The sequence below is a fragment of the Stenella coeruleoalba genome (assembly GCF_951394435.1).
Source record: "Stenella coeruleoalba genome assembly, chromosome: 10".
Lineage (NCBI taxonomy): Eukaryota > Metazoa > Chordata > Mammalia > Artiodactyla > Delphinidae > Stenella > Stenella coeruleoalba.
The window spans coordinates 61,169,089-61,193,432 of NC_137156.1; the positions used below are offsets into that span (position 1 = coordinate 61,169,089).

General features: G+C 42.5%; 2 protein-coding genes and 1 long non-coding RNA gene across 4 annotated transcripts in view; 1 reads left to right on the forward strand and 2 right to left on the reverse strand.

Moving 5' to 3' along the window:
• LOC307193356 (zinc finger protein 621) overlaps window positions 1-24,344 on the reverse strand; it is a 279,464-nt gene that overhangs the window by 215,425 nt on the left and 39,695 nt on the right. The window lies entirely within an intron of this gene.
• LOC307193359 overlaps window positions 1-24,344 on the forward strand; it is a 263,564-nt gene that overhangs the window by 160,017 nt on the left and 79,203 nt on the right. The window lies entirely within an intron of this gene.
• The window catches only part of MYRIP (myosin VIIA and Rab interacting protein), a 219,655-nt gene that overhangs the window by 40,864 nt on the left and 154,447 nt on the right, over window positions 1-24,344 (reverse strand). For both annotated transcript variants that reach the window (XM_079935218.1, XM_079935219.1), the window contains exon 10: window positions 16,655-17,283. In XM_079935218.1, coding sequence (XP_079791344.1) covers window positions 16,655-17,283 — 629 coding nt within the window. The remainder of the gene's footprint in view (window positions 1-16,654; window positions 17,284-24,344) is intronic.

The following is a 24,344-nucleotide window of genomic DNA, read 5'->3' on the forward strand; positions in this document are numbered from 1 at the left end:
GACAGCATATATATGGGTCTTGTTTTTGTATCCATTCAGTGAGCCTGTGTCTTTGCTTGGAGCATTTAATCCATTCACATTTAAGGTAATTATTGATATGTATGTTCCTATGACCATTTTCTTAATTGTTTTGGGTTTGTTTTTGTAGGTCCTTTTCTTCTCTTGTTTTTCCCACTTAGAGAAGTTCCTTTAGCATTTGTTGTAGAGCTGGTTTGGTGGTGCTGAATTCTCTTAGTTTTTGCTTGTCTGTAACTGTTTTGATTTCTCCATCAAATCTGAAAGAGATTCTTGCCATGTGGAGTAAGCTTGGTTGTAGGTTCTTTGCTTTCATCACTTTAAATACATCATGTCACTCCCTTCTGGCTTGTAGAGTGTCTGCTGAGAAATCAGCTATTATCCTTATGGGAGTTCCCTTGTATGTTATTTTTCATTTTTCCCTTGTTGCTTTTAATAATTTTTCTTTGTCTTTAATTTTTGTCAATTCGATTACTATGTGTCTTGTTGTGTTTCTCTTTGGGTTTATCCTGCTTGGGACTCTCTGTGTTTCCTGGACTTGGGTGGCTATTTCCTTTCCTATGTTAGGGAAGTATTCAAATATAATCGCTTCAAATATTTTCTTGCATCCATTCTCTCTCTCTTCTCCTTCTGGGACCCCTATAATGTGAATGTTAGTGCATTTAATGTTGTCCCAGAGGTCTCTTAGGCTGCCTTCATTTCTTTTCATTCTTTTTTCTTTATTCTGTTCCACGACAGTGAATTCCACCATTCTGTCTTCCAGGTCACTTATCCGTTCTTCTGCCTCAGTTATTCTGCTATTGATTCCTTCTAGTGTAGTTTTCATTTCAGTTATTGTCCATCTCTGTTTGTTTGTTCTTTAATTCTTCTAGGTCTTTGTTAAACATTTCTTGCATCTTCTTGATCTTTGCCTCCATTCTTTTTTCGAGGTGTTGGATCATCTTCACTATCATTATTCTGAATTCTTTTTCTGGAAGGTTGCCTATCTCCACTTCATTTAGTTATTTTTCTGGGGTTTTATCTTGTTCCTTCATCTGGTGCATAGTCCTCTGCTTTTTCATTTTGTCTGTCTTTCTGTGAATGTTGTTTTTGTTCCGCAGGCTGCAGGATTGTAGTTCTTGCTTCTGTTGTCTGCCCTCTGGTGGATGAGGCTATCTAAGAGGCTTGTGCAAGCTTCTTGATGGAAGGGACTGGTGGTGGGTAGAGCTGGGTGTTGCTCTGGTGGGCAGAGCTCAGAAAACTTTAATCTGTTTGTCTGCTGATGGGTGGGGCTGACTTCCCTCCTGTTTGTTGTTTGGCCTGAGGCGACCCAGCCCTGGAGCCTGCAGGCTCTTTGGTGGGGATAATGGCCAACACCAGGAGGGCTTAAGCCAAGGAGTACTTCCCAGAACTTCCACTGCCAGTGTCCCTGTCCCCGTGGTGAGCCACAGCCTCCCCCCAGCTCTGCAGGATACCCTCCAACACTAGCAGGTAGGTCTGGTTCATTCTCCTGTGGGGTCACTGCTCCTTCCCCCTGGGTCCTGATGCACATACAACTTTGTGTGTGCCCTTCAAGAGTGGAGTCTCTGTTTCCCCCAGTCCTGTCGAAGTCCTGCAATCAAATCCTGCTAGCGTTCAAAGTCTGATTCTCTGGGAATTCCTCCTCCTGTTGTCAGACCTCCAGGTTGGGAAGCCTGACGTGGGGCTCAGAACCTTCACTCCAGTGGGAGGACTTCTGTGGTATAATTGTTCTCTAGTTTGTGAGTCACCCACGCAGCAGTTATGGGATTTGATTTTATTGTGATTGTGCCCCTCCTACCATCTCTTTGTGTCTTCTCCTTTGTCTTTGGATGTGGGGTATCTTTTTTGGTGAGTTCCAGTGTCTTTCTGTCGATAATTGTTCAGCAGTTAGTTGTGATTCTGATGCTCTTGCAAGAGGGAGTGAGCACATGTCCTTCTACTCCACCATCCTGAACCAATCTCCCAGTATTAGTTTTTGAGTTTCCTCTTTAAGTTGTTGTATCTATTTATAAGGCTTGGTATTTCATGGCTTTTATTCTTCCTTGAAGAACTCCCAGCAAACAAAATGAAAATGTACTAATTTTGTAAATAAAACTCATTGTATTTTGCAATTACTATCTGGGTTCATTGGACCCTTTTATAAATCTAAGATACATGAAGGGATTTCTATGATCTCATTTTCCTTATCTTTTGAAATATTTTGCTGTTTCATCATCCTGGGAATTATCTTTCATCATTACTCATCAAATATTTCCAATTATGCTAAAAAGAGACTAGAATAATAAAACAGAAGAATGGAATTACCTAGAAGGATGATTCAACATCAGAATAAATCATCACCGTTTTGAGTCTGCTTTTAGCTCATTGTATATGGTTGAGAATTCAAAATTTTTCATAATGGCAAAGGAATAAAACAGACAGAGAACATTTCACAATTAGATGACTCAGAAGATGAAGTTAAAGAGAAGAGCAGCTCCCCAGACTCTAACAATGATGATGGAATTGATTGTATAAGTAAAATCTCAGACTAAGAATCTTCAGATGACAGTGTCCTAGGTGAATTTTCTCAACCCAAGAATCGATGAGTAAACATATTTATCAGGATAAGAGAAAAGATGGTATTTTCATTCAGTTAGTCATTCAACAAGAAGGGCTTCATCACACATATTTTGCAACAAGAATCTAGACCATCCTGTTCTGCTAAAAAGATGTGTTGCGGATTCTTTATGATGTTTGTGCACCAAATTTGCTTGATACAGTTTGTAATTGGACAAATGCTAAAGGGAGATGTCTATATAAAAGTGATTAGAAGGAGATAGATGACAGAAATGAAAAAAGATCACTGGATTGATAAAAGAAAAAGGGTCCCTGGGAAACGATAATTTTTTTTTTCTGGCCCTGAGTAAGAATCATGATGAGGACCTTGTGAGAGGTGAGTAATGCCCCCATTATGCCTGAGAAGGAGGAGTCCCTTGGTCTGAGGACTTGGGGCAGCTCCATGGGAAGAATGGTCTCTGAGCAGGTTCTTGAGAGGTGAGGAGCATTTTAATATGTAGACATGGGGACAAGCATTCTTGATGAGGAAGCAGCAGGATCACTAAGACCCAAGGTGTATGAAACTGCTCAGTATAGTTAGAGGAATAAGGCTCAGAAGTGGAGAGAGTGGGAACTTGGGGGTATGGAGAAAACAGGCCTGGGGCAGACTGCAGAGGGTTAAGCATCCACCTAAGGAACTGAGCTTTATCTGTCAAATATCCCCAGGCTCCTGGGTGGCCCCAAGGGCATCCAGAAGCTGGCTTATGGAAGATCTTTGGTGTGGCTCGAAGGTGAGCACCCAGGGGCTCCCTACAGTGGAAATGAGGTAGCTGCCCTGTGGCTGGACAGCCGTGTGGGAAGCGGATGAAAGTGAGAGCCGAGCTGGGGCCTGAGGGAGAGATCCTGGGTTCTGACACACAGAATCTCTGTTGGAGGGTCTCCTGCACTCCCTCTCTGAGCACACAGGAGAGGGAGCCTTAGACACTGGTGGGGGATGCTGGGCGGGGAGCAGGAGGGGGATGACTTAATGAACAGGGGCCCCATCACTGAGAGACCTGCAGGGACCCAGAGGACACTGCTCAGCTCTAAGAGGACACCAGAAGCCCCCCTCCCCACCCCCAAGACAGCGACGGTAGAGAAAGTGGAGGGGTTGGACGACTGGTTATTTACTTTAAAAAATACAGTTTTAAACAGAAAGTTGATTAAATCGCAAGAGGCTAAGTGTTCCTTGGATTGCCTGGCTTACATTCCCGGCTCTTCAGAATGCGGAGGCTGATGAGGAAATTTAAGGCGGTTATGGAAGATCAAAACGTTGCCTTTTCTTTGCACACTTCCATTTAGTGTGTGGAACATGGAGATTCTGGCTAAATAAAGATGTAAAATTTTACACACCTGATGACGGAATACTCATTAAGATAAGCTAGTACATTTTCTTAAGCAAGAGACTTCTAATCTATTCTCGGTGGTCTGCAAGTTCTTTATACTAATTTTTAAATTTTGGTTTTCATTTCACTGATAACCTAAAAAAAAAAAAAAAAAGGCACATTCTGGATTACCAGGGCAACCACCTTACAGCTGAGTGCTGCCGTGGATCGCCATTCCTTTGTTTGCGTTTATGCTACTGGTGGTGCTAAAGATTTCTTACCTTGACAGTATTTAAATTTGAATGCAGCTGTTCTCAAACTAGATATCCTCTGAAAAATTCTTGAGTAATCTGTGAATTCTCAAGATTGAGAAACAAAGAGGTGGAAATAAATGGAGGCAATGGGTATGTGAGAACTGGACAGTTCTCGCAGCTGAGCACAGCCATGTGGGTGAGCACTGCCCTCGGCGAGGCACACAATCTCCTTCAAGGGTCTCAGTCGTTCCCTCTGTGTCCACAGAGACACTGAGGTTGAGTAGGCTGTCCAAGGTCAGGTGCCTAGTGTATGGCTGAGCTGAAGATGGCCTGACCCTGAAGGCCAAGCTCTTTGCATTATTCTAAGATGAGGCTAGAAGCTCCAGATTAAACCATGCTCCTTGGAAGGAGAACAGTTAGCAAAGCCACAGTCTCAGAGGACTGTCCTTACCTTCAGTCGCCCTAGTGGTCTGTCTTTATAGACCTTGAAATCCTGCTTGCTTTAATTCAAAGCAGTTTTTCTCCTACTCAGCCTTATCATCATCCTCATCAAAATTCTCCACACATTTGAAGGGAGCAATGTCAATGTCTTCCAGGCTAAACAACCTCAGTCCTAGCAACACTTTTTCCTAGAGCCTGGCTTTCAGCTGCCAGGTCATTTGAGGGGGAGGTGGGAGGCTCTGGGTTTTCTCCATCTTTTTAAAAAGAGCCCTGCTAAAGAATTACTCTCAGGTGTTACATGTCAGGCTTCATTGAATATATCCTGGTGTCCTGGTAGCTCTCCCCAGCCCCTGTGATGGAAGATACTGAACCTGACCTAAAAAATCAGAATTTCTGAAGCTTGCTTTTAGATATCATTTTAGTCAACTTCAGAGAAAAGCCCCAACAGGTTAACTAACCCTAGAGGCACTGTACGTGACAAATGTACATAGCTTTACTTGCAAATCCCTTGGCATATTTATCCCGAATCCAAAAAGAGCAGAATGAGCCTTGGGGCTGGCTGACTCCACTGTTGACCTGTTTCTTCTGAGGACTCGAAAAAGTTCTGTCTCTGGTGCCTTAAGATAGAGGTTTGTCCTCTCCCAGTGTATTGCTGTTAACCTAAAACTAGATTTATTCACATGCTGTACTCTGGTGAATAAAACATTAAAAAAAATAACTGGTGTGATAAGAACAGTCATACGTACCAAAATATACATCAAATCCTTGGTCAACTTAACAGGGTGGAAATGGGAAGATGGAACCTGGAATTTTATCAAATTTAATATTATAATCTTCCTGCCTCAAGAAGAACTGCTTTACCTGGAAGGGTCTGAGTTGGGTCAGTGGAGCTTCACAGAAGGCAGATATGGGGCCCGGATCTTGGGGATGAATTTGGTGAAGGAGGTTATGGGAACTTAGCACCTGGGTGTCATCTGGAAGCCTTAATTTTAGCTTTTATAATTACAGGTCAGTTGTCCTGGTGTGAATCCCAAGCTGTTCTCTGAGTCCTTCATATTATAAGATTGATTTCAAAATAAACAAAACCTTAATCAAATCTGGGTCACATCTCCCTCTCCCAGAACCCAAATCCCTCTGACGGATGGGCTCTGCCCCTAGTCTGTTTTCCCTTTATAATCTGGCAGAATTAACTATGCCATTTGTTGAAACAGCAGCCATTTATTCCCTAGAATTATGGCAATCTGTATAAAATATCTGGAAAATCATTAGCCTGGACTTCTCGGGTCAATATTTAAATGAGGAACAGGCATTTAAGACACAATTATTTTCATACTGACCACAGTTGTCCTATTACTTTGTGGAAAAATCCTTTAGGAAGGAAGCAGCATTAACAGTGATTTCATCTTTATTTTTTTCTTTGACTCTGGATTGGCATTGGGTGTAGACTAAGTTACATGATCCTTGGATTTTGATGATGATTCAGAACCTGGACCATAATGCAGGCATGAGAGTCAGAATCTCAGAAGGGGCAGGAAGAGTCTCCTGAACAATCACATGATGACCTTCAGGGTAGGGGCTGGGGTAGCGGGGCTGAGGGGTGTTCCAGATTCCCTTCTTTTCATTGCAAACGACTTGCTATCTGTTGTGAGTGGGCTGGGTTCGAGTCCCTGCCATATAGAGAGCTCAACATTTGCCTCGTGGAATGAATACGGTTTTACTGCCACAAGTAAGTAAAGGCTTTAACTGACAGGTAGCCCCTCTATTTGATATCTGCCCAAAGTAGGGCTATAAGTTAACTATAGCAAAACAAAAGTCATTATTTTTGGTGGATGATCCTTAATATCCAACAGAGTCCTGTTTAAAAATGTAAAGCTCTGAGCGCTTGTGTTTATGCACATTTCTCCCCCCACTGGGGAGAAGACTTAATAATTCATCAGGTTCTCAAAAGAGCCTATGACACAAGAATGTTTAAGAAACACTGTTATACAGCAAATGTCTCATTGTTTTCTAGACCTGTTCTCTGCAACCGGCTTGTCTTAGAGGGCGCACCCAGCAATTCTCACCAATAAGGGGAATCACTTGACAGATACTTGACTCAAGATTGTTCTGCTGTCCAGCGGGTATTTGGTCATACTTGCTCTAAAGTTTTTGCAGGTTATGATCTGTACTTGCTTAGGCTGCTGTGGAGGTGGGAGTGAGAGGCATGGGGGGACGGCAGACTTGTCTCAGAGAGGCTCTCTAAGTTTTCATTTAAAGGAAGTTTCCACACCTAAAAAGATATGAAAATCAATGGTGAAGAGTTGGGGTTGGGGAGGTGGGGACTGTCACCCTTTGGTCTGTGTACTGGAGGAAATTCAAACACAATTTGAGAAGATTTAAGGGCTTGCTTGGGAGCGTTCTCTTGACACACCTCCGAGGTGGGTGGACCCGTCAGGTGCCTCTGTTCATGGGCGTGGGGGTGTTGCCATACTACCCCCAACATGCATGGTCTTGCAGGCACTTGTCAGGTGCATGCCTTTGAATTCAGAGCTGCACAGCACTCATGAGCCAGGGCCTGAGGAGGCAGCCATCCACTCCTCTACAGATCCTACAATTTAATCCTGGAGCAACCCGGACCAGCAGAGGTCAGAGTATTTTGGCCCCTCGTAGACCTGACCCAACTGAGTTGTCCCCAGAGCGATGTATTGGTCCACACTGAGGGACACTGTGAGAAGCAGCCTCCAAAGTGTGTGTTCGTTTGAAGCAGTTTATTGTGGAGGGTGCTGTATTCTGCATTCTCTCCACAAGGACCCATGAGATAAATTTCTCTTGGATCTCAGGTCAAGGAGCAGCATCTTTTTTATTTTAATTTTTAAATTAAATTTAATTTATTTTTTTATACAGCAGGTTCTTATTAGTCATCAGTTTTATACACCTCACTGTATACATGTCAATGCCAATCGCCCAATTCATTACACCACCACCACCACCTCCCCATGGCTTTCCCTCCTTGGTGTCCATACGTTTGTTCTCTACATCTGTGTCTCAACTTCTGCCCTGCAAACCGGCTCATCTGTACCATTTTTCTAGGTTCCACATATATGCGTTAATATGCGATATTTGTATTTCTCTTTCTGACTTACTTCACTCTGTATGACAGTCTCCAGATATATCCACGTCTCTACAAATGACCCAATTTTGTTCCTTTTTATGGCTGAGTAATATCCCATTGTATATATGTACCACATCTTCTTTATCCATTCGTCTGTCGATGGGCATTTAGGTTGCTTCCATGACCTGGCTGTTGTAAATAGTGCTGCAGTGAACATTGGGGTGCATGTGTCTTTTTGAATTATGGTTTTCTCTGGGTATATGCTCAGTAGTGGAATTCCTGGATCATATGGTAATTCTATTTTTAGTTTTTTAAGGAATCTCCATACTGTTCTCCATAGTGGCTGTATCAATTTACATTCCCACCAACAGTGCAAGAGGGTTCCCTTTTCTCCGCACCCTCTCCAGCATTTGTTGTTTGTAGATTTTCTGATGATGCCCATTCTAACTGGTGTGAGGTGATACCTCATTGCAGTTTTGATTTGCATTTCTCTAATAATTAGTGATGATGAGCAGCTTTTCATGTGCTTCTTGGCTATCTGTATGTCTTCTTTGGAGAAATGTCTATGTAGGTCTTCTGCCCATTTTTGGATTGGGTTGTTTGTTTTTTTAATATTGAGCTTCATGAGCTGTTTATATATTTTGGAGAGTAATCCTTTGTCCACTGATTCGTTTGCAAATATTTTCTCCCATTCTGAGGGCTGTCTATTCGTCTTGTTTATGGTTTCCTTTGCTGTGCAAAAGCTTTGAAGTTTCATTAGTTCCCATTTGTTTATTTTTGTTTTTATTTCCATTATTCTAGGAGATGGATCAAAAAAGATCTTGCTGTGATTTATGTCAAAGAGTGTTCTTCCTATGTTTTCCTCTAAGAGTTTTATAGTGTCCAGTCTTACATTTAGGTCTTTAATCCATTTTGAGTTTATTTTTGTGTATAGTGTTAGGTAGTGTTCTAATTTCATTCTTTTACATGTACCTGTCCAGTTTTCCCAGAACCACTTATTGAAGGACTGTCTTTTCTCCACTGTATATTCTTGCCTCCTTTCTCATAGATTAGTTGACCATAGGTGCATGGGTTAATCTCTGGGCTTTCTATCCTGTTCCGTTGATCTATGTTTCTGTTTATGTGCCAGTACCATATTGTCTTGATTACTATAGCTTTATAATATAGTCTGAAATCAGGGAGTCTGATTCCTCCAGCTCTGTTTTTTTCCCTCAAGACTGCTTTAGCTATTCGGGGTCTTTTGTGTCTCCAAACAAATTTTAAGATTTTTTGGTCTAGTTCCATAAAAAATGCCATTGGTAATTTGATAGATATTGCATTGAATCTGTAGATTGCTTTGGGTAGTATGGTCATTTTCACAATTTTGATTCTTCTAATCCAAGAACATGGTATATCTCTCCATCTGTTCATATTATCTTTGATTTCTTTCATCAGTGTCTTATAGTTTTCTGCATACAGGTCTTTTGTCTCCCTAGGTAGGTTTATTCCTAGGTATTTTATTCTTTTTGTTGCATTGGTAAATGGGAATGTTTCCTTAATTTCTCTTTCAGATTTTTCATCATTAGTATACAGGAGTGCAAGAGATTTCTGTGCATTAATTTTGTACTCTGCAACTTTACCAAATTCATTGATTAGCTCTAGTAGTTTTCTGGTGGCATCTTTAGTATTCTCTATGTGTAGTATCATGTCATCTGCAAACAGTGACACTTTTACTTCTTCTTTTCCAATTTGTATTCCTTTTATTTCTTTTTCTTCTCTGATTGCCATGGCTAGGACTTCCAAAACTATGTTGAATAATAGTGGTGAGAGTGGACATCCTTTTCTTGTTCCTGATCTTAGAGGCAGAGCTTTCAGTTTTTCACTATTGAGAATGATGTTTGCTGTGGGTTTGTCGTATATGGCCTTTATTATGTTGAGGTAGGTTCCCTCTGTGCCCACATTCTGGAGAGTTTTTATCATAAATGGGTGTTGAATTTTGTCAAAAGCTTTTTCTGCATCTAATGAGATATCATACGGTTTTTCTTCTTCAATTTGTTAATATGGTTATCACATTGATTGATTTGCATATATTGAAGAATCCTTGCATCCCTGGGATAAATCCCACTTGATTATGGTGTATGATCCTTTTAATGTGTTGTTGGAGTCTGTAATATTTTGTTGTGGATTTTTGCTTCTGTATTCATCAGTGATATTGGTCTGTAATTTTCTTTTTTTGTAGTATCTTTGTCTGGTTTGGGTATCAGGGTGATGGTGGCCTCATAGAATGAGTTTGGGAGTGTTCCTTCCTCTGCAGTTTTTTGGGAGAGTTTGAGAAGGATGGGTGTTAGCTCTTCTCTTAATGTTTGATAGAATTCACCTGTGAAGCCATCTCATCCTGGACTTTTGTTTGTTGGAAGATTTTTGTTTGTTTGTTTCAGTTTTAAATTTATTTATTTACTTATTTATTTTTGGCTGTGTTGGGTCTTCGTTTCTATGCGAGGGCTTTCTCTAGTTGCGGCAAGTGGGGGCCATTCTTCATTGCAATGTGTGGGCCTCTCACTATCGCGGCCTCTCTTGTTGCGGAGCACAGGCTCCAGACACGCAGGCTCAGCAGTTGTGGCTCACAGGCCTAGTTGTGTGGCATGTGGGATCTTCCCAGACCAGGGCTTGAGCCCGTGTCCCCTGCATTGGCAGGCAGATTCTCAACCACTGTGCCACCAGGGAAGACCGGGAAAATTTTTAATCACAGTTTCAATTTCATTACTTGTGATTGGTCTGTACATATTTTCTATTTCTTCGTGGTTCAGTCTTGGAAGGTTATACGTTTCTAAGAATTTGTCTGTTTCTTCCAGGTTGTCCATTTTATTGGCATAGAGTTGCTTGTGGTAGTCTCCTAGGATGCTTTGTATTTCTGTGGTGTCCGTTGTAACTTCTCTTTTTCATGTCTAATTTTATTGATTTGAGTCTTCTCCCTCTTTACTTGATGAGTCTGGCTAATGGTTTATCAATTTTGTTTATCTTCTCAAAGAACCAGCTTTTAGTTTTATTGATCTTTGCTATTGTTTTCTTTGTTTCTATTTCATTTATTTCTGCTCTTATCTTTATGATTTCTTTCCTTCTGCTAACTTTGGGTTTTGTTTGTTCTTCTTCTCTAGTTCGTTTAGGTGTAAGGTTAGATTGTTTATTTGAGATTTTTCTTGTTTCTTGAGGTAAGCTTGTATAGCTATAAACTTCCCTGTTAGAACTGCTTTTGCTGCATCCCATAGGTTTTGGATCATCGTGTTTTCATTGTCATTTGTCTCTAGGTATTTTTTGATTTTCTGTTTGATTTCTTCAGTGATCTCTTGGTTATTTAGTAACGTATTGTTTAGCCTCCATGTGTTTGTATTTTTAAAGTTTCTTTCCCTTTAATTGATTTCTAATCTCATAGTGTTGTGGTCAGAAAAGATGCTTGATATGATTTCAATTTTCTTAAATTTACTGAGGCTTGATTTGTGACCCAAGATATGATCTATCCTAGAGAATATTCTGTGTGCACTTGAGAAGAAAGTGTAATCTGCTGTTTTTGGATGGAACGTCCTATAAATATCAATTAAATCTGTCTGGTCTATTGTGTCATTTAAAGCTTGTGTTTCCTTATTTATTTTTATTTTGGATGATCTGTCCATTGGTGTAAGTGAGGTGTTAAAGTCCCCCACTATTATTGTGTTACTGTCAATTTCCTCTTTTATAGCTCTTAGCATTTGCCTTATGAATTGAGGTGCTCCTATGTTGGGTGCATATATATTTATAATTGTTATATCCTCTTCTTGGATTGATCCCTTGATCATTATGTAGTGTCCTTCCTTGTCTCATGTAACATTCTTTATTTTGAAGTCTATTTTATCTGATATGAGTATTGCTACTCCAGCTTTCCTTTGACTTTCATTTGCATAGAATATCTTTTTCCATCCCCTCACTTTCAGTCTGAATGTGTCCCTAGGTCTGAAGTGGGTCTCTTGTAGACAGCATATATATGGGTCTTGTTTTTGTATCCATTCAGCAAGCCTGTGTCTTTTGGTTGGAGTATTTAATCAATTCATGTTTAAGGTAATTATCGATATGTATGTTCCTATGACCATTTTCTTAATTGTTTTGGGTTTGTTTTTGTAGGTCCTTTTCTTCTCTTGTGTTTCTCACTTAGAGAAGTTCCTTTAGCATTTGTTGTAGAGCTGGTTTGGTGGTGCTGAATTCTCTTAGCTTTTGCTTGTCTGTAACGGTTTTGATTTCTCCATCAAATCTGAATGAGATCCTTGCCGGGTAGAGTAATCTTGGTTGTAGGTTCTTCCCTTTCATCACTTTAAGTATATCATGCCACTCCCTTCTGGCTTGTAGAGTCTCTGCTGAGAAATCCGCTGTTAACCTTATGGGAGTTCCTTTGTATGTTATTTGTCATTTTTCCCTTGCTGCTTTTAATAATTTTTCTTTGTCTTTAATTTTTGTCAATTTCATTGCTATGTGTCTTGGCGTGTTTCTCCTTGGATTTATCCTGTATGGGTCTCTCCGCGCTTCCTGGACTTAGGTGGCTATTTCCTTTCCCATGTTTGGGAAATTTTCGACTGTAATCTCTTCAGGTATTTTCTCTGGTCCCTTCTCTCTCTCTTCTCCTTCTGAGACCCCTATAATGTGAATGTTGTTGCGTTTAATGTTGTCCCAGAGGTCTCTTAGGCTGCCTTCATTTCTTTTCATTCTTTTTTCCTTTTTTCTGTTCCGCAGCAGTGAATTCCCACATTCTGTCTTCCAGGTCACTTATCCGTTCTTCTGCCTCAGTTATTCTGCTATTGATTCCTTCTAGTGTAGTTTTCATTTCAGTTATTGTATTGTTCATCTCTGTTTGTTTGTTCTTTAATCCTTCTAAGTCTTTGTTAAACATTTCTTGCATCTTGTCGATCTTTGCCTCCATTCTTTTTCCGAGGTCCTGGATCATCTTCACTATCATTCTGAATTCTTTTTCTGGAAGGTTGCCTATCTCCACTTCATTTAGTTTTTTGGGGGGGTTTTATCTTGTTCCTTCATCTGATACATAGCCCTCTGCCTTTTCATCTTTTCTCTCTTTCTGTGAATGTGGTTTTTGTTCCACAGGCTGCAGGATTGTAGTTCTTCTTGCTTCTCAAGGAGCAGCATCTTTTAAGGAATGGGTTTATGATTCTAATATGGCTTCCGTGACTCAGAAAACTGCTCATAATAGATATAGGATGAATTACTTAATAATGATTTGATGACAGATATTTAATTTGAAAAATAATAAGATTAGATCATATTGTCCCCCAAAGTAAAGTACTTTAGACTAAAGAGCTAAATGCAAAATACAAAACTGCAAAGTATTAGGAAAAAATAGGAAAATATTCTAATAGCCTTGGAGATTTAAAACCTTCTCAAACAAGGTACAAAATGTAAAGGAAATGAAGAAAATAATTGATAAACTATTAGCAACAAAAATTTTTGCATGTAAAGTATACTTAAATGAAGTTAAGGTGAAAGTGATAGACAATGGGAGAGTATCTTCAGTGTGTAACCTTCAAAGAACTAACATCTACAGTCTAATTAGAAAATAAAACTAATTCCTAAAAATCAAGGAGAAAAAGACAATTGGTCTGACGAAATAATAGAAGAAACATATAAATGTGTCTTTCACGGAAGGAAAAATGCAAATAGCTGTAAATATAGGAAAAAATGCTCAATCTTAGTAGTAACTATGTTAACTAAAAAGAAATATTTGTTTTTCCTCACATAAAGTTGGGAACAGTTTAACAGACTGACAGCACTGAGTATTGTTGACAATATGAGAAAATGTGCTCTACGGTGCATGGCTATGTAGACTGCTGTGAAGTTTTGGGCGTTTAATTTGGCAAGTGCTCATTATAATTAAAGATCCATCTATGCCTCCAGTCTGAAATTCTACTCCTGTACTTGTATAAAGAGCTTTGTGCAATAATATTTTCTGCAGTATTGTTTATAACATCAAACATTGAAAAAGATTTGAATAGCCATCATTATGGGAACTATTGATTGTGGATTCCTCCCCACCTTGGAACAGTGAAGAACCGAGGAGGTTGGGCGCGATATTTGGAGCAACACTGATAAAGTTCTCTTATCATTAGCATTGCTTAGAATTGTCCGTGCCTGGTGCAAGATGATAATTAAAAAGGCTGACTTTGATTGGATTTATTATTGTTTTAAAATTCTCATCAGGCAATGCACCCTCACTGCTTGCACCCTGAACGGCTTGCTCCCACTCCCACACTCCCTGCTGAAGACCACCACAATGCAATCTTTTGCAGGTACTGTGCAGAGATCTGTGTGCTCTGACTTTTCCATCACATACTGTTAGGAGAAAAAGGTGGAAGAATATGGGGAGTAGGATGCCGATTTTGCTAAAACACAGATACATTTACAGAACTATATTTCTAAATGTGCTATACATATATGATGCACAAATACAAATGTAGTCATTTGGGGAGAGATGGCAGGGATTTAGGGTTGTGCTCAAAGGAGACTATATCTGTATGTTTTAATAATTTTTATATTCACTTATTTATATAAGTATGCAAATAGTATATATATATATATATACACACACTTTTTTTTGGTGGTGGGGGGGGTTGAGAACTGCCCTAGTAAACTAAATAGAAGGGAGGACGAGGAGGGCCAGGGTTTTGAAGTCCCCAGAAGTGCACCGCCATCGCCACCTAGTGGTGGGGAAAGAACACTGCCGAGGAGGCAGACACAGCAGATGTCCTGGATCCTTTCTGCTGGCCCTTGCCTTCTCCTGTTGACGCCTTGCAAGGATTAACAGCAGAAGACAACTTACAAGCCACCTCAGAATAAATAGGAAGCTTCAGGCACCTAGTTATGGTGGATAGGTGGCATTTTATACCTGCCAGTGAATCATGCAGACAACTCTCAAGAATATCCCTTCAGGCAAGTCACCCAGAGTCCCTGGAAAACAGTCTCCACTTGAGCTAGATGATAATGATTCACAGTTGAACCGAATTTTATATTTCTCATTTATGATCACAACAATCTCACATGGCAGATTTGTAATGATCTTATTTTACAGAGGAGAAAATGAGAGCTTGGACCAAATTTCTAGGCAACATATTAGCAGGTCAGGCAGCACTGATGCTAAATTCTGTGACCTGAGGACCTCTGAGTGCACGACTGTCTTTTTGTTTTAATTTTTTTTTCACGACTGTCTTAATGGGAGCCCCAGGATCAGGGATCTGGCTGACAATTCATAGAAGGTCACTGTAGCAGAGGCTGGTGATGTCCCAGGCTGTATCCCCCAGACCTACATGAGTTGCCTGCAGCCACAGGGGATGATCTGTGGCTCACTGATAGTTTCCCACCTCAGACCCGGCTCTCTCTCTTCTTCTCCATCTGAGGGATTTCTCAGGCACCAACCATGCAAACCTGGCTGTGTATGGAGTTTATGCCCACCCTGGGTGGGACCTCTCTCTACCAGTGGGAGATGGGAGACTAGGTAACGCTTCCCCGTCTTCTAGTAGGAGAATTCTGAGCTGTGATCCACATGACTTCTCAGTGGGTCCCTGGTGGGATGGAGCCCCAGTTGCCTATATTGTATCTTCATTGGCTTTTTTCATTTCCCCGTTTCACTCTTGGGTTTCCTGGGATCGCCTCTCTCATAAAACTACATCCAAATCCTTAATTCCAGACCTGTTTTTGGTGGAACCCAAACTAAGAATGCAAGGCACGGTAGCTGGGTACTATGGGAGATGCAATGACATCCAGAAAGTGGGTGTGGTTTCTCCAGGAGCCTAAAAAGTCAAGTTGATAGTAATGCAAGTAGCTGTGATGATGTGCCTACAGAAAGCAGAGGCAACATAACTAGATCTTCCATAAGGGTCACAGTTTCAAATAGTGCAATCCATTGCTTTTAGGCATTTAAACTTTCCAGGCTACATGTGTCCTTTTTGAGTTTAGAAAATACTGCTATGGGAAGGCCAGAGTCAGCATCACAAAGTTCAATATTCAGTTCATGGGGATCACAACCAGGAAGAGGTGAGGGCGAGGACACAGCATGATCACAGGCATAGAGCTGGGCATGAGCAGGGTTTATTCACAGAATATAAAATTAATCTGGTTGGGGGTCCATGAACTACCTGAAATTGTAAGCAAAGTGTGTGTGTGTGTGTGTGTGTGTGTTTGTATGTACAGGTCTGTTTTTCTAGGGAGAGATTCTATAGCTTTAATCAGATTCTCTAAGGTGGCTCATGAGGTAAACCGTGAGGGAGGCGGCACTGAGGATTCCGAGGAGGTTTGTGATGGGGACTAAAAGTCACAGAATGTTAGTAAACTGTGCCCTGAATTATCACATTGAAACAATACTGACTGTGCCCTTGTGCTGTGTTCTAGGACAGCAATTTATAAAGTTATCTTATTCACTCATCACAACCATTCTTTGAAGCAGGTTCTAATATTAGCCCCATTTGACAGATGAGGAAACTGAGACCTAAAAAGATGCCTTGTCCAAGGTTACACAGCTGGATTTGAACTCGAGGAGGCTGACTCTAAACCCCGTAGCCTTAACCCCACACCAGTGGCCATCAGACTTTAATGCACAGAAGAATCACCAAGAGAGCTTGTTATAAGAGATGCCTGGGCACCATTCCCAGAATTTCTGATTTAGCAGCTCTGGGGCAGGGCCTGAGGATCTGCATTTCTAACAAGTTCCCAGGTGCTGCTGCGGCTGCTGGTCTGGGGGCCACACTTTGCAAACCCACTTTGAACTCTAAGCTTTCATCTCCAGAGAGGAGGGCATGGAGCCTCCAAGAGTTATGACTGAGCAGCAAAACCAAGATGAGAATCCGGTTCTATGGATTCTGAACCCGGGACTCTCCACACCACTCCTGCTTGGAGGAGGGCACAGCCTACTGAAAAATGTGTGTGTGCTTGCACGCACCCAGCTTTATTACCTGATGTGTGTCCAGCTCCGGGGGATGGCCGCTGGGGAAAGACAATTCCTTGCTTGGCTCCTCTGAGCCCACCCGGGCCCTTCTCCACCTCCTGGCCCTCCGATCTGCGGGGTGGGGGGCCTCCTCAGGCTCGCTGCTGTCTGAGGTCTCCCTGCTGGCTGCCTGGGGGTTGAAGTTCACGTCTAGCTCTCCCTGTAGGCGCATCTTCTCGGCTGAGGGATTCCTGGGGGCCTTCCTCTGCAACCAGGACAGCCCGGCCCGGTGCCCAGCTTCCCGGGAAGAGCCTGCCGAGGAGGTTTCTGAGTCAGAGCACATGGCCTCGGGGTTGGGGGAGAGCCCAGAGTAGGCGGAGGAGCCTTGGTCTGAGCCCTGGGCTTGCGTGGGCTGAGGCTGGGGGTTCCTGGGCAGGCTCTGGGGCTGTGGGCACAGCGTGCTCAAGGCCTCCTTCCAGTCAAAGTCCTCCTCGCTGTCAGAGCCCATCTCATCGTAGGCGGACGCCACGCTGGAGGCCGCCTCCAGGGCCTGAAACGTGCCACTCTTAGGTTTGGCCAGCAGGCGGGTTGGGGGCAGAGCCCCATCCTTCAGGGCCATCCAGTTCCCGTCAGGGCTCTGCAAAACTGGGGCCACATCTGCAGGCAGGAGGGAGAGAGAAATCAGAGAGGGGCTGGTACCGCCTTAGAACAAGGGGCCTCGCGAAGACCTCCCCTGTGCCCCTCTTCCTAGAGCACTTTCTGGTCTTCCCGCCCATACGTGGCCTCCTCCTTCCCTGAGTTGCTGTGACAGACTGTCTGGTTCATTCCATGATCCAACTTGGGTTCTGGCTGGTCACGCACAGGGCTGGGCCCTCCTCCCCGATGACAAGGGCCCTGCGGCAGGGTCTGGGTCTCAGTCATCTCTTTGGCCTGCACTGTCCCAAAGCCAGCTCGTGCAGAGGAAAGAGCAGAGGCTGGGAAGTCAGAGGGCCAGGGCAGAGAGCACGCTCAGCCACTTAGCCGCTGTGTGAGTCTCCGAGCTTGGGTCTCTGGTTGGTGAAAAGGGTACAGCTAATACTTCTCTGGGCTGCTGAGAGGACGAAATGAGGTGAGGCTTATAGAGTGTGTTACACATACCTGCTCAGAGCAAAAGATGAATTCTTAACAGCTCTTTCCCCCTTGCCTATAAATGAGGCCACTGTAGGGCAGGGCAAAGAACAAGAACTTTGAATTCCGGCAGAGCTAGGGCTGAGCCCTAGTCCTGGCCATTACTAGCAGGTGACCTTGGTCAGAGAGCATCTCTGAGCCTGTTTCCTGACCTGTCAGTGGGGACAGTGTGACCCTCCCGGGCTGTCAGAGGATTTTTATGAGACAACATATGTGAAGCATCCATCACAGTGCCTACTACAATGAGGGCCCCCAACTATTTTTATCCTTCATCTATTGAATTGAATTATACCATTATTATTTAACACCTGACTGGATCGGCACCTGTGTACTCCTTGTACATGTGTATAGAAGACAGATATGTTTATACCCTACGTCTGTACTCTATAGTTCCTCTTCCGTACTACAACAACACTGTTTCCACTGACTGTGTGAACATTCAAAAGAGAGGCTAACCAGGGTATTATTACCTTTGACATGTTATGGGCTCTACCTGTGATAATAGTAGGTCTTCTGGGGAAAAGGGCTCTATTTTGTTGGCGTCTTCCCCAGTGCCATGCCCCAAGATCGACAGTCAGGTAGTGCAGAAGGCAGCGACTAAAGGGCCCATCAGGGTTTCTCCAGAAATGCTCAGGCTGTCTCTCAGTTGGAGCTAGTAATGGCCAGTGGGCAGCAATCTTGCTTTTCCTAAGGCTTTCTCTGGTTACTAGAGACTGTGCTGGCTGCCCTGAGGCAGGATGGAATCACCACCTCCTGGGAGCAGCCCTGACTAATGACTAGGGGATAAGTACCCCAGCTCCCTTGCCCATTGGAACTCTTGGAGTTCCCCAGTGAGGAGGGCTCATCACCCATGGTCGTACCCTGCTTCATAACAAGTCATTTGTTGCCTATTTTCACTTCCCTGTATCATATCCCTACTCTCCTCCCTGTGGTTCCAGGTTCACCTCCAAATAAACTATAGGCCCTCAGATCTTTTTTTTTTTTTATGGCCTTTATTATGTTGAGATAGGTTCCCTCTATGCACACTTTCTGGAGAGTTGTTTTTTTTTTTTATCATAAATGGGTGTTGAATTTTGCCAAAAGCTTTTTCTGCATCTATTGAGATGATCATATGGTTTTTATTCTTCTGTTAATATGGTGTATCCCATTGATTGATTTGTGTATATTGAAGAATCCTTGCATTCCTGGGATAAATCCCACTTGATCGTGGTGTATGATCCTTTTAATGTGCTGTTGGATTCTGATTGCTACTATTTTGTTGAGGATTTTTGCATCTATATTCATCAGTGATATTGGTCTGTAATTTTCTTTTTTTGTAGTATATTTGTCTGGTTTTGGTATCAGGGTGATGGTGGCCTCATAGAATGAGTTTGGGAGTTTTCCTTCCTCTGCAATTTCTTGGAAGAGTTTGAGGATTGGTGTTAGCGCTTCTCTAAATGTTTGATAGAATTCACCTGTGAAGCCATCTGGTCCTGGACTTTCGTTCGTTGGAAGATTTTTAATCAGTTTCAATATCATTTCTTGTGATTGGTCTGTTCATATTTTCTATTTCTTCCTGGTTCAGTCTTGGAAGGTTATACCTTTCTAAGAATTTGTCCATTTCTTCCAGGTTGTCCATTTTATTGGCATAGAGTTGCTTGTGGTAGTCTCTTAGGATGTTTTGTATTTCTGTGGTGTCTGTTGTACTTCTCCTTTTTCATTTCTAATTTCATTGATTTGAGTCCTCTCCCTCTTTTTCTTGATGAGTCTGGCTAATGGTTTATCAATTTTGTTTATCTTCTCAAAGAACCAGCTTTTAGTTTTATTGATCTTTGCTATTGTTTTCTTTGTTTCTCTTTCATTTATTTCTGCTCTGATCTTTATGATTTCTTTCCTTCTGCTAACTTTGGGTTTTGTTTGTTCTTCTTTCTCTAGTTCCTTTAGGTGTAAGGTTAGATTGTTTATTTGAGATTTTTCTTGTTTCTTGAATAGGCTTGTATTGCTATAAACTTCCCTCTGAGAACTGCTTTTGCTGCATCCCATAGGTTTTGGATCGTCATGTTTTCATTGTAATTTGTCTCTAGTTATTTTTTTATTTCATCTTTGATTTCTTCAGTGATCTCTTGCTTATTTAATAACATATTGTTTAGCCTCCATGTGTTTGTGTTTTTTACGTTTTTTTTTTCCCTGTAATTGATTTCTAATCTCACAGTGCTGTGGTCAGAAAAGATGCTTGATAGGGGGCTTCCCTGGTGGCACAGTGGTTGAGAGTCCGCCTGTCGATGCAGGGGACACGGGTTCGTACCCCGGTCTGGAAAGATCCCACATGCCGCGGAGCGGCTGGGCCCCTGAGCCATGGCCCCTGAGCCTGCACATCCGGAGCCTGTGCTCCGCAACGGGAGAGGCCACAACAGTGAGAGGCCCGCGTACTGCAAAAAAAAAAAGATGCTTGATATCAGTTTTTCTTAAATTTACTGAGGCTTGATTTGTGACCCAAGATGTGATCTATCCTAGAGAATGTTCTGTGTGCACTTGAGAAGAAAGTGTAATCTGCTGTTTTGGGGTGGAATGTCCTATAAATATCAATTAAATCTATCTGGTCTATTGTTTCACTTAAAGCTTATGTTTCCTTATTAATTTTCTGTCTGGATGATATGTCCATTGTTGTAAGTGAGGTGTGAAAATCCCCCACTATTATTGTGTTACTGTCGATTTCCTCTTTTATAGCTGTTAGCAGTTGCCTTATGTATTAAGGTGCTCCTGTGTTGGGTGCATATATATTTATGATTGTTATATCTTCTTCTTGGATTGATCCCTTGATCATTATGTAGTGTCCTTCCTTGTCTCATGTAACATTCTTTATTTTGAAGTCTATTTTATCTGATATGAGTATTGCTACTCCAGCTTTCCTTTGACTTTCATTTGCATAGAATATCTTTTTCCATCCCCTCACTTTCAGTCTGAATGTGTCCCTAGGTCTGAAGTGGGTCTCTTGTAGACAGCATATATATGGGTCTTGTTTTTGTATCCATTCAGCAAGCCTGTGTCTTTGGTTGGAGCACTTAATCCATTCATATTTAAGGTAATTATTGATATGTATGTTCCTATTACCATTTTCTTAATTGTTGTGGGTTTGTTTTTGTAGGTCCTTTTCTTCTCTTGTTTTTCCCACTTAGAGAAGTTTCTTTAGCATTTGTTGTAGAGTTGGTTTGGTGGTGCTGAATTCTCTTAGCTTTTGCTTGTCTGTAACGGTTTTGATTTCTCCATCAAATCTGAATGAGATCCTTGCCGGGTAGAGTAATCTTGATTGTAGGTTCTTCTCTTTCATCACTTTAAGTATATCATGCCACTCCCTTCTGGCTTGTAGAGTTTCTGCTGAGAGATCAGCTGTTAACCTTATGGGAGTTCCCTTGTATGTTGTTTGTCATTTTTCCCTTGTTGCTTTCAATGAGTTTTCTTTGTCTTTAATTTTTGTCAGTTTGACTACTATGTGTCTCGGCGTGTTTCTCCTGTACGGGACTCTCTGTGCTTCACGGACTTGGGCGGCTATTTCCTTTCCCATGTTAGCGAAGTTTTCAACTATAATCTCTTCAAGTATTTTCTCAGGTCGTTTCTCTCTCTCTTCTCCTTCTGAGACCCCTATAATGTGAATGTTGTTGCGTTTAATGTTGTCCCAGAGGTCTCTTAGGCTGCCTTCATTTCTTTTCATTCTTTTTTCTTTTTTTCTGTTCCGCAGCAGTGAATTCCACCATTCTGTCTTCCAGGTCACTTATCAGTTCTTCTGCCTGTCAGTTATTCTGCTATTGATTCCTTCTAGTGTAGTTTTCATTTCAGTTATTGTATTGTTCATATCTGTTTGTTTGTTCTTTAATTCTTCTAGGTCTTTCTTATACATTTCTTGCATCTTGTCGATCTTTGCCTCCATTCTTTTTCTGAGGTCCTGGATCATCTTCACTATCATTATTCTGAATTCTTTTTCTGGAAGGTTGCCCATCTCCACTTCATTTAGTTGTTTTTCTGGGGTTTTATCTTGTTCCTTCATGTGGTACATAGCCCTCTGCCTTTTCATTTTGTCTATCTTTCTGTGAATGTGGTTTTTGTTCCACAGGCTGCAGGATTGTAATTGTTCTTGCTTCTGCTGTCTCTCGGATCTTTGTATTAGGGTCCATTTCTGGGGTAAGCCAAACAGACACACACATGATGCAAACGTGCAGACTTGCCCCATCAGTGGAGCATTCACTCTCAGGGGAAAGGTGTATCCTTGGGGCCTTACAATTAGTCACTAAGTCTGCCCTCAGGACCATCTTTGGGGCTCTGAATCTGATGCTTCTTCTTAGTGGCACACCCTTGGCCTTCTCTCCTTGAGGAGTTGGCTACTCTGTTCTCTGAGCTTTGCCAAAAAGCTTTCATTTTTTTTTTTAACACTTAAACTATATCTTATTTTTGTGGTTGTCTATCCCGCCCCCCATCCCCCACCCCTGACCATAGCTCCTTGAGAGCAGGGCCACCTCTTCTTCACTGCTGGACCCCCAGCCCCTGGCCAGTTCTGCAACCCATCCTGGGCTGGTAAAGACCACTCGCTTGTGAACACAGGCACCCACAGGCTGCAGGGGAAGATGGGGCACTTAATGTGCGGCTCTACATGAGTCCAGCTGTCTGCAGCCTCTCCTGGGGCAATGGGAGGAAGCCAAAGAGAGAAGGCCCTAGTGATGCTACTCTGTGCCTGCCTCCGGGGTTGGCTGTGTTGTAGATGTGGTCCTGGATTCTCCTCCAACACCCACTACATGGTGGGCTGGGGTCTGCCCATCACCAGCTCCTCTCTTCTTCTGCCTTTTATAATTCCAGATTGCATGTTGCTCTGGGAAAGCTAGAAGTTGGCCAGTTTTTATCTCAGCAAAAGCAGGGATGGCTCCATAAATGCCCAACCCCATGAAAACCTTGGTTGTCAAGCTGCATTGTGGGAAATTCTCAGAGCTCTGCCTGGGCTCCAGTACCATGTTCCCTTTGTGCACTGGGACACCCTCTGGGACCCTGCTCTCCTCCATCCTCTCCTTTCTCCAAATTCTCACTCTTTCATAATTGTGCAGACAACTCACAGTTAGAAACTCAAGATCAGCAACTGTACCCTGATCTTTATTTCCCAGTAATGAGCACATGCTGTGTATATGGCAGATGCTCAGTCAAGGTCTACGAAGTGAAAATGTGTTTGGGGGGGACATGGATTACTTGCTGTAAGCACTGTCAAGACTGAAGACTGAAGGTGGGTTTACTCAGCCCACAGTGTCCCCTACAGCTGACCTCAACCATGGACCAACAGGCTCCAGAGCCAACCTTTCCCCTGAAGCATAAACAGAACTGCTGAAAATAGCCCAGTTGATGTTACCCTTCTAAGATGACCTCTGCCTCTGGCCCTCCTCTGTTCTACATTTGTGCTCTGCTGAGACTGAGAAGTGCCCCCAGGGAATAACCTGCTTCCTGCTAAACGGATCAGACATCTTTCAAGACTTCTGGGGTTGGCCTGGACATCTTAGCATGTCAAGGACCAAGCAGTCCTCGGAAAAACCAGCAGTTTTCCATACAAGTGCTTTATATTTTTTATTTTAAATCTTCATCCTGAGAGATGCATGGATTTTTTTTTTTTTTTTTTTTTTTGTGGCACGCGGGCCTCTCACTGTTGCGGCCTCTCCCATTGCGGAGCACAGGCTCCGGACACGCAGGCTCAGCAGCCATGGCTCACGGGCCCAGCCGCTCCGTGGCATGTGGAATCTTCCCGGACCGGGGCACGAACCCGTGTCCCCTGCATCGGCAGGCAGACTCTCAACCACTGCGCCACCAGGGAAGCCCCAGAGATGCATGGATTTTTGAGCCAAGTATGAAATCATTTTTCTGTGTGTGATGTTGTTGAACTAAGTTTTTTGTTTCTATGCAACTGATAAATTACACATGGGTGCCTTAGTTTAGAGAAATTTATGCACAAAATCATGTTTTGAAAACCAAGATCCTTTGCAAATTTTTCTGGAATGCTCATAATTCAGCAGGAACGGTTTTGTGAAATGGAGTGTCTTTTACAAGTGCTTATAATACCCACCTAAATTTGTTAGTTTCTAAGTCTGAACTTTGAAATGCTCTTTCTTTGTTGTTATTTGTTTACTTTTATGGTGTGGAGACACTTATTACCATGAGTAGTTGAAAAGCCCTGCAAATGTTTGAGCACCACATTAGCTGTGGTATCTTGGATACTGCAGTGAATGCCTGCTAGGTTGGATTGGTGTTCCTGGCCTACATATAATAAGACACCTTCTCCTAGTCCACATAGAACACGTAGCTGAAGGGGTCTGTGTAGCCAAGTAATCTGAACACACTTGCCCACTGTCTCACGGGTCTCAGAAGGAAAACTGCCCATGTGGGAAACATGTCCACATTATATATTGTGTGCTGTGTGAGAGACCTCATGACTTGGTGGCCCAGCTGTCCCAAACGGGCACACCCCACTCAGACTGATGGTAGGAAGGGCTGAGCAACCACACGACAGCCGAGAAGCCTCCCAACAGCATTTTTGAAACCCATAGACC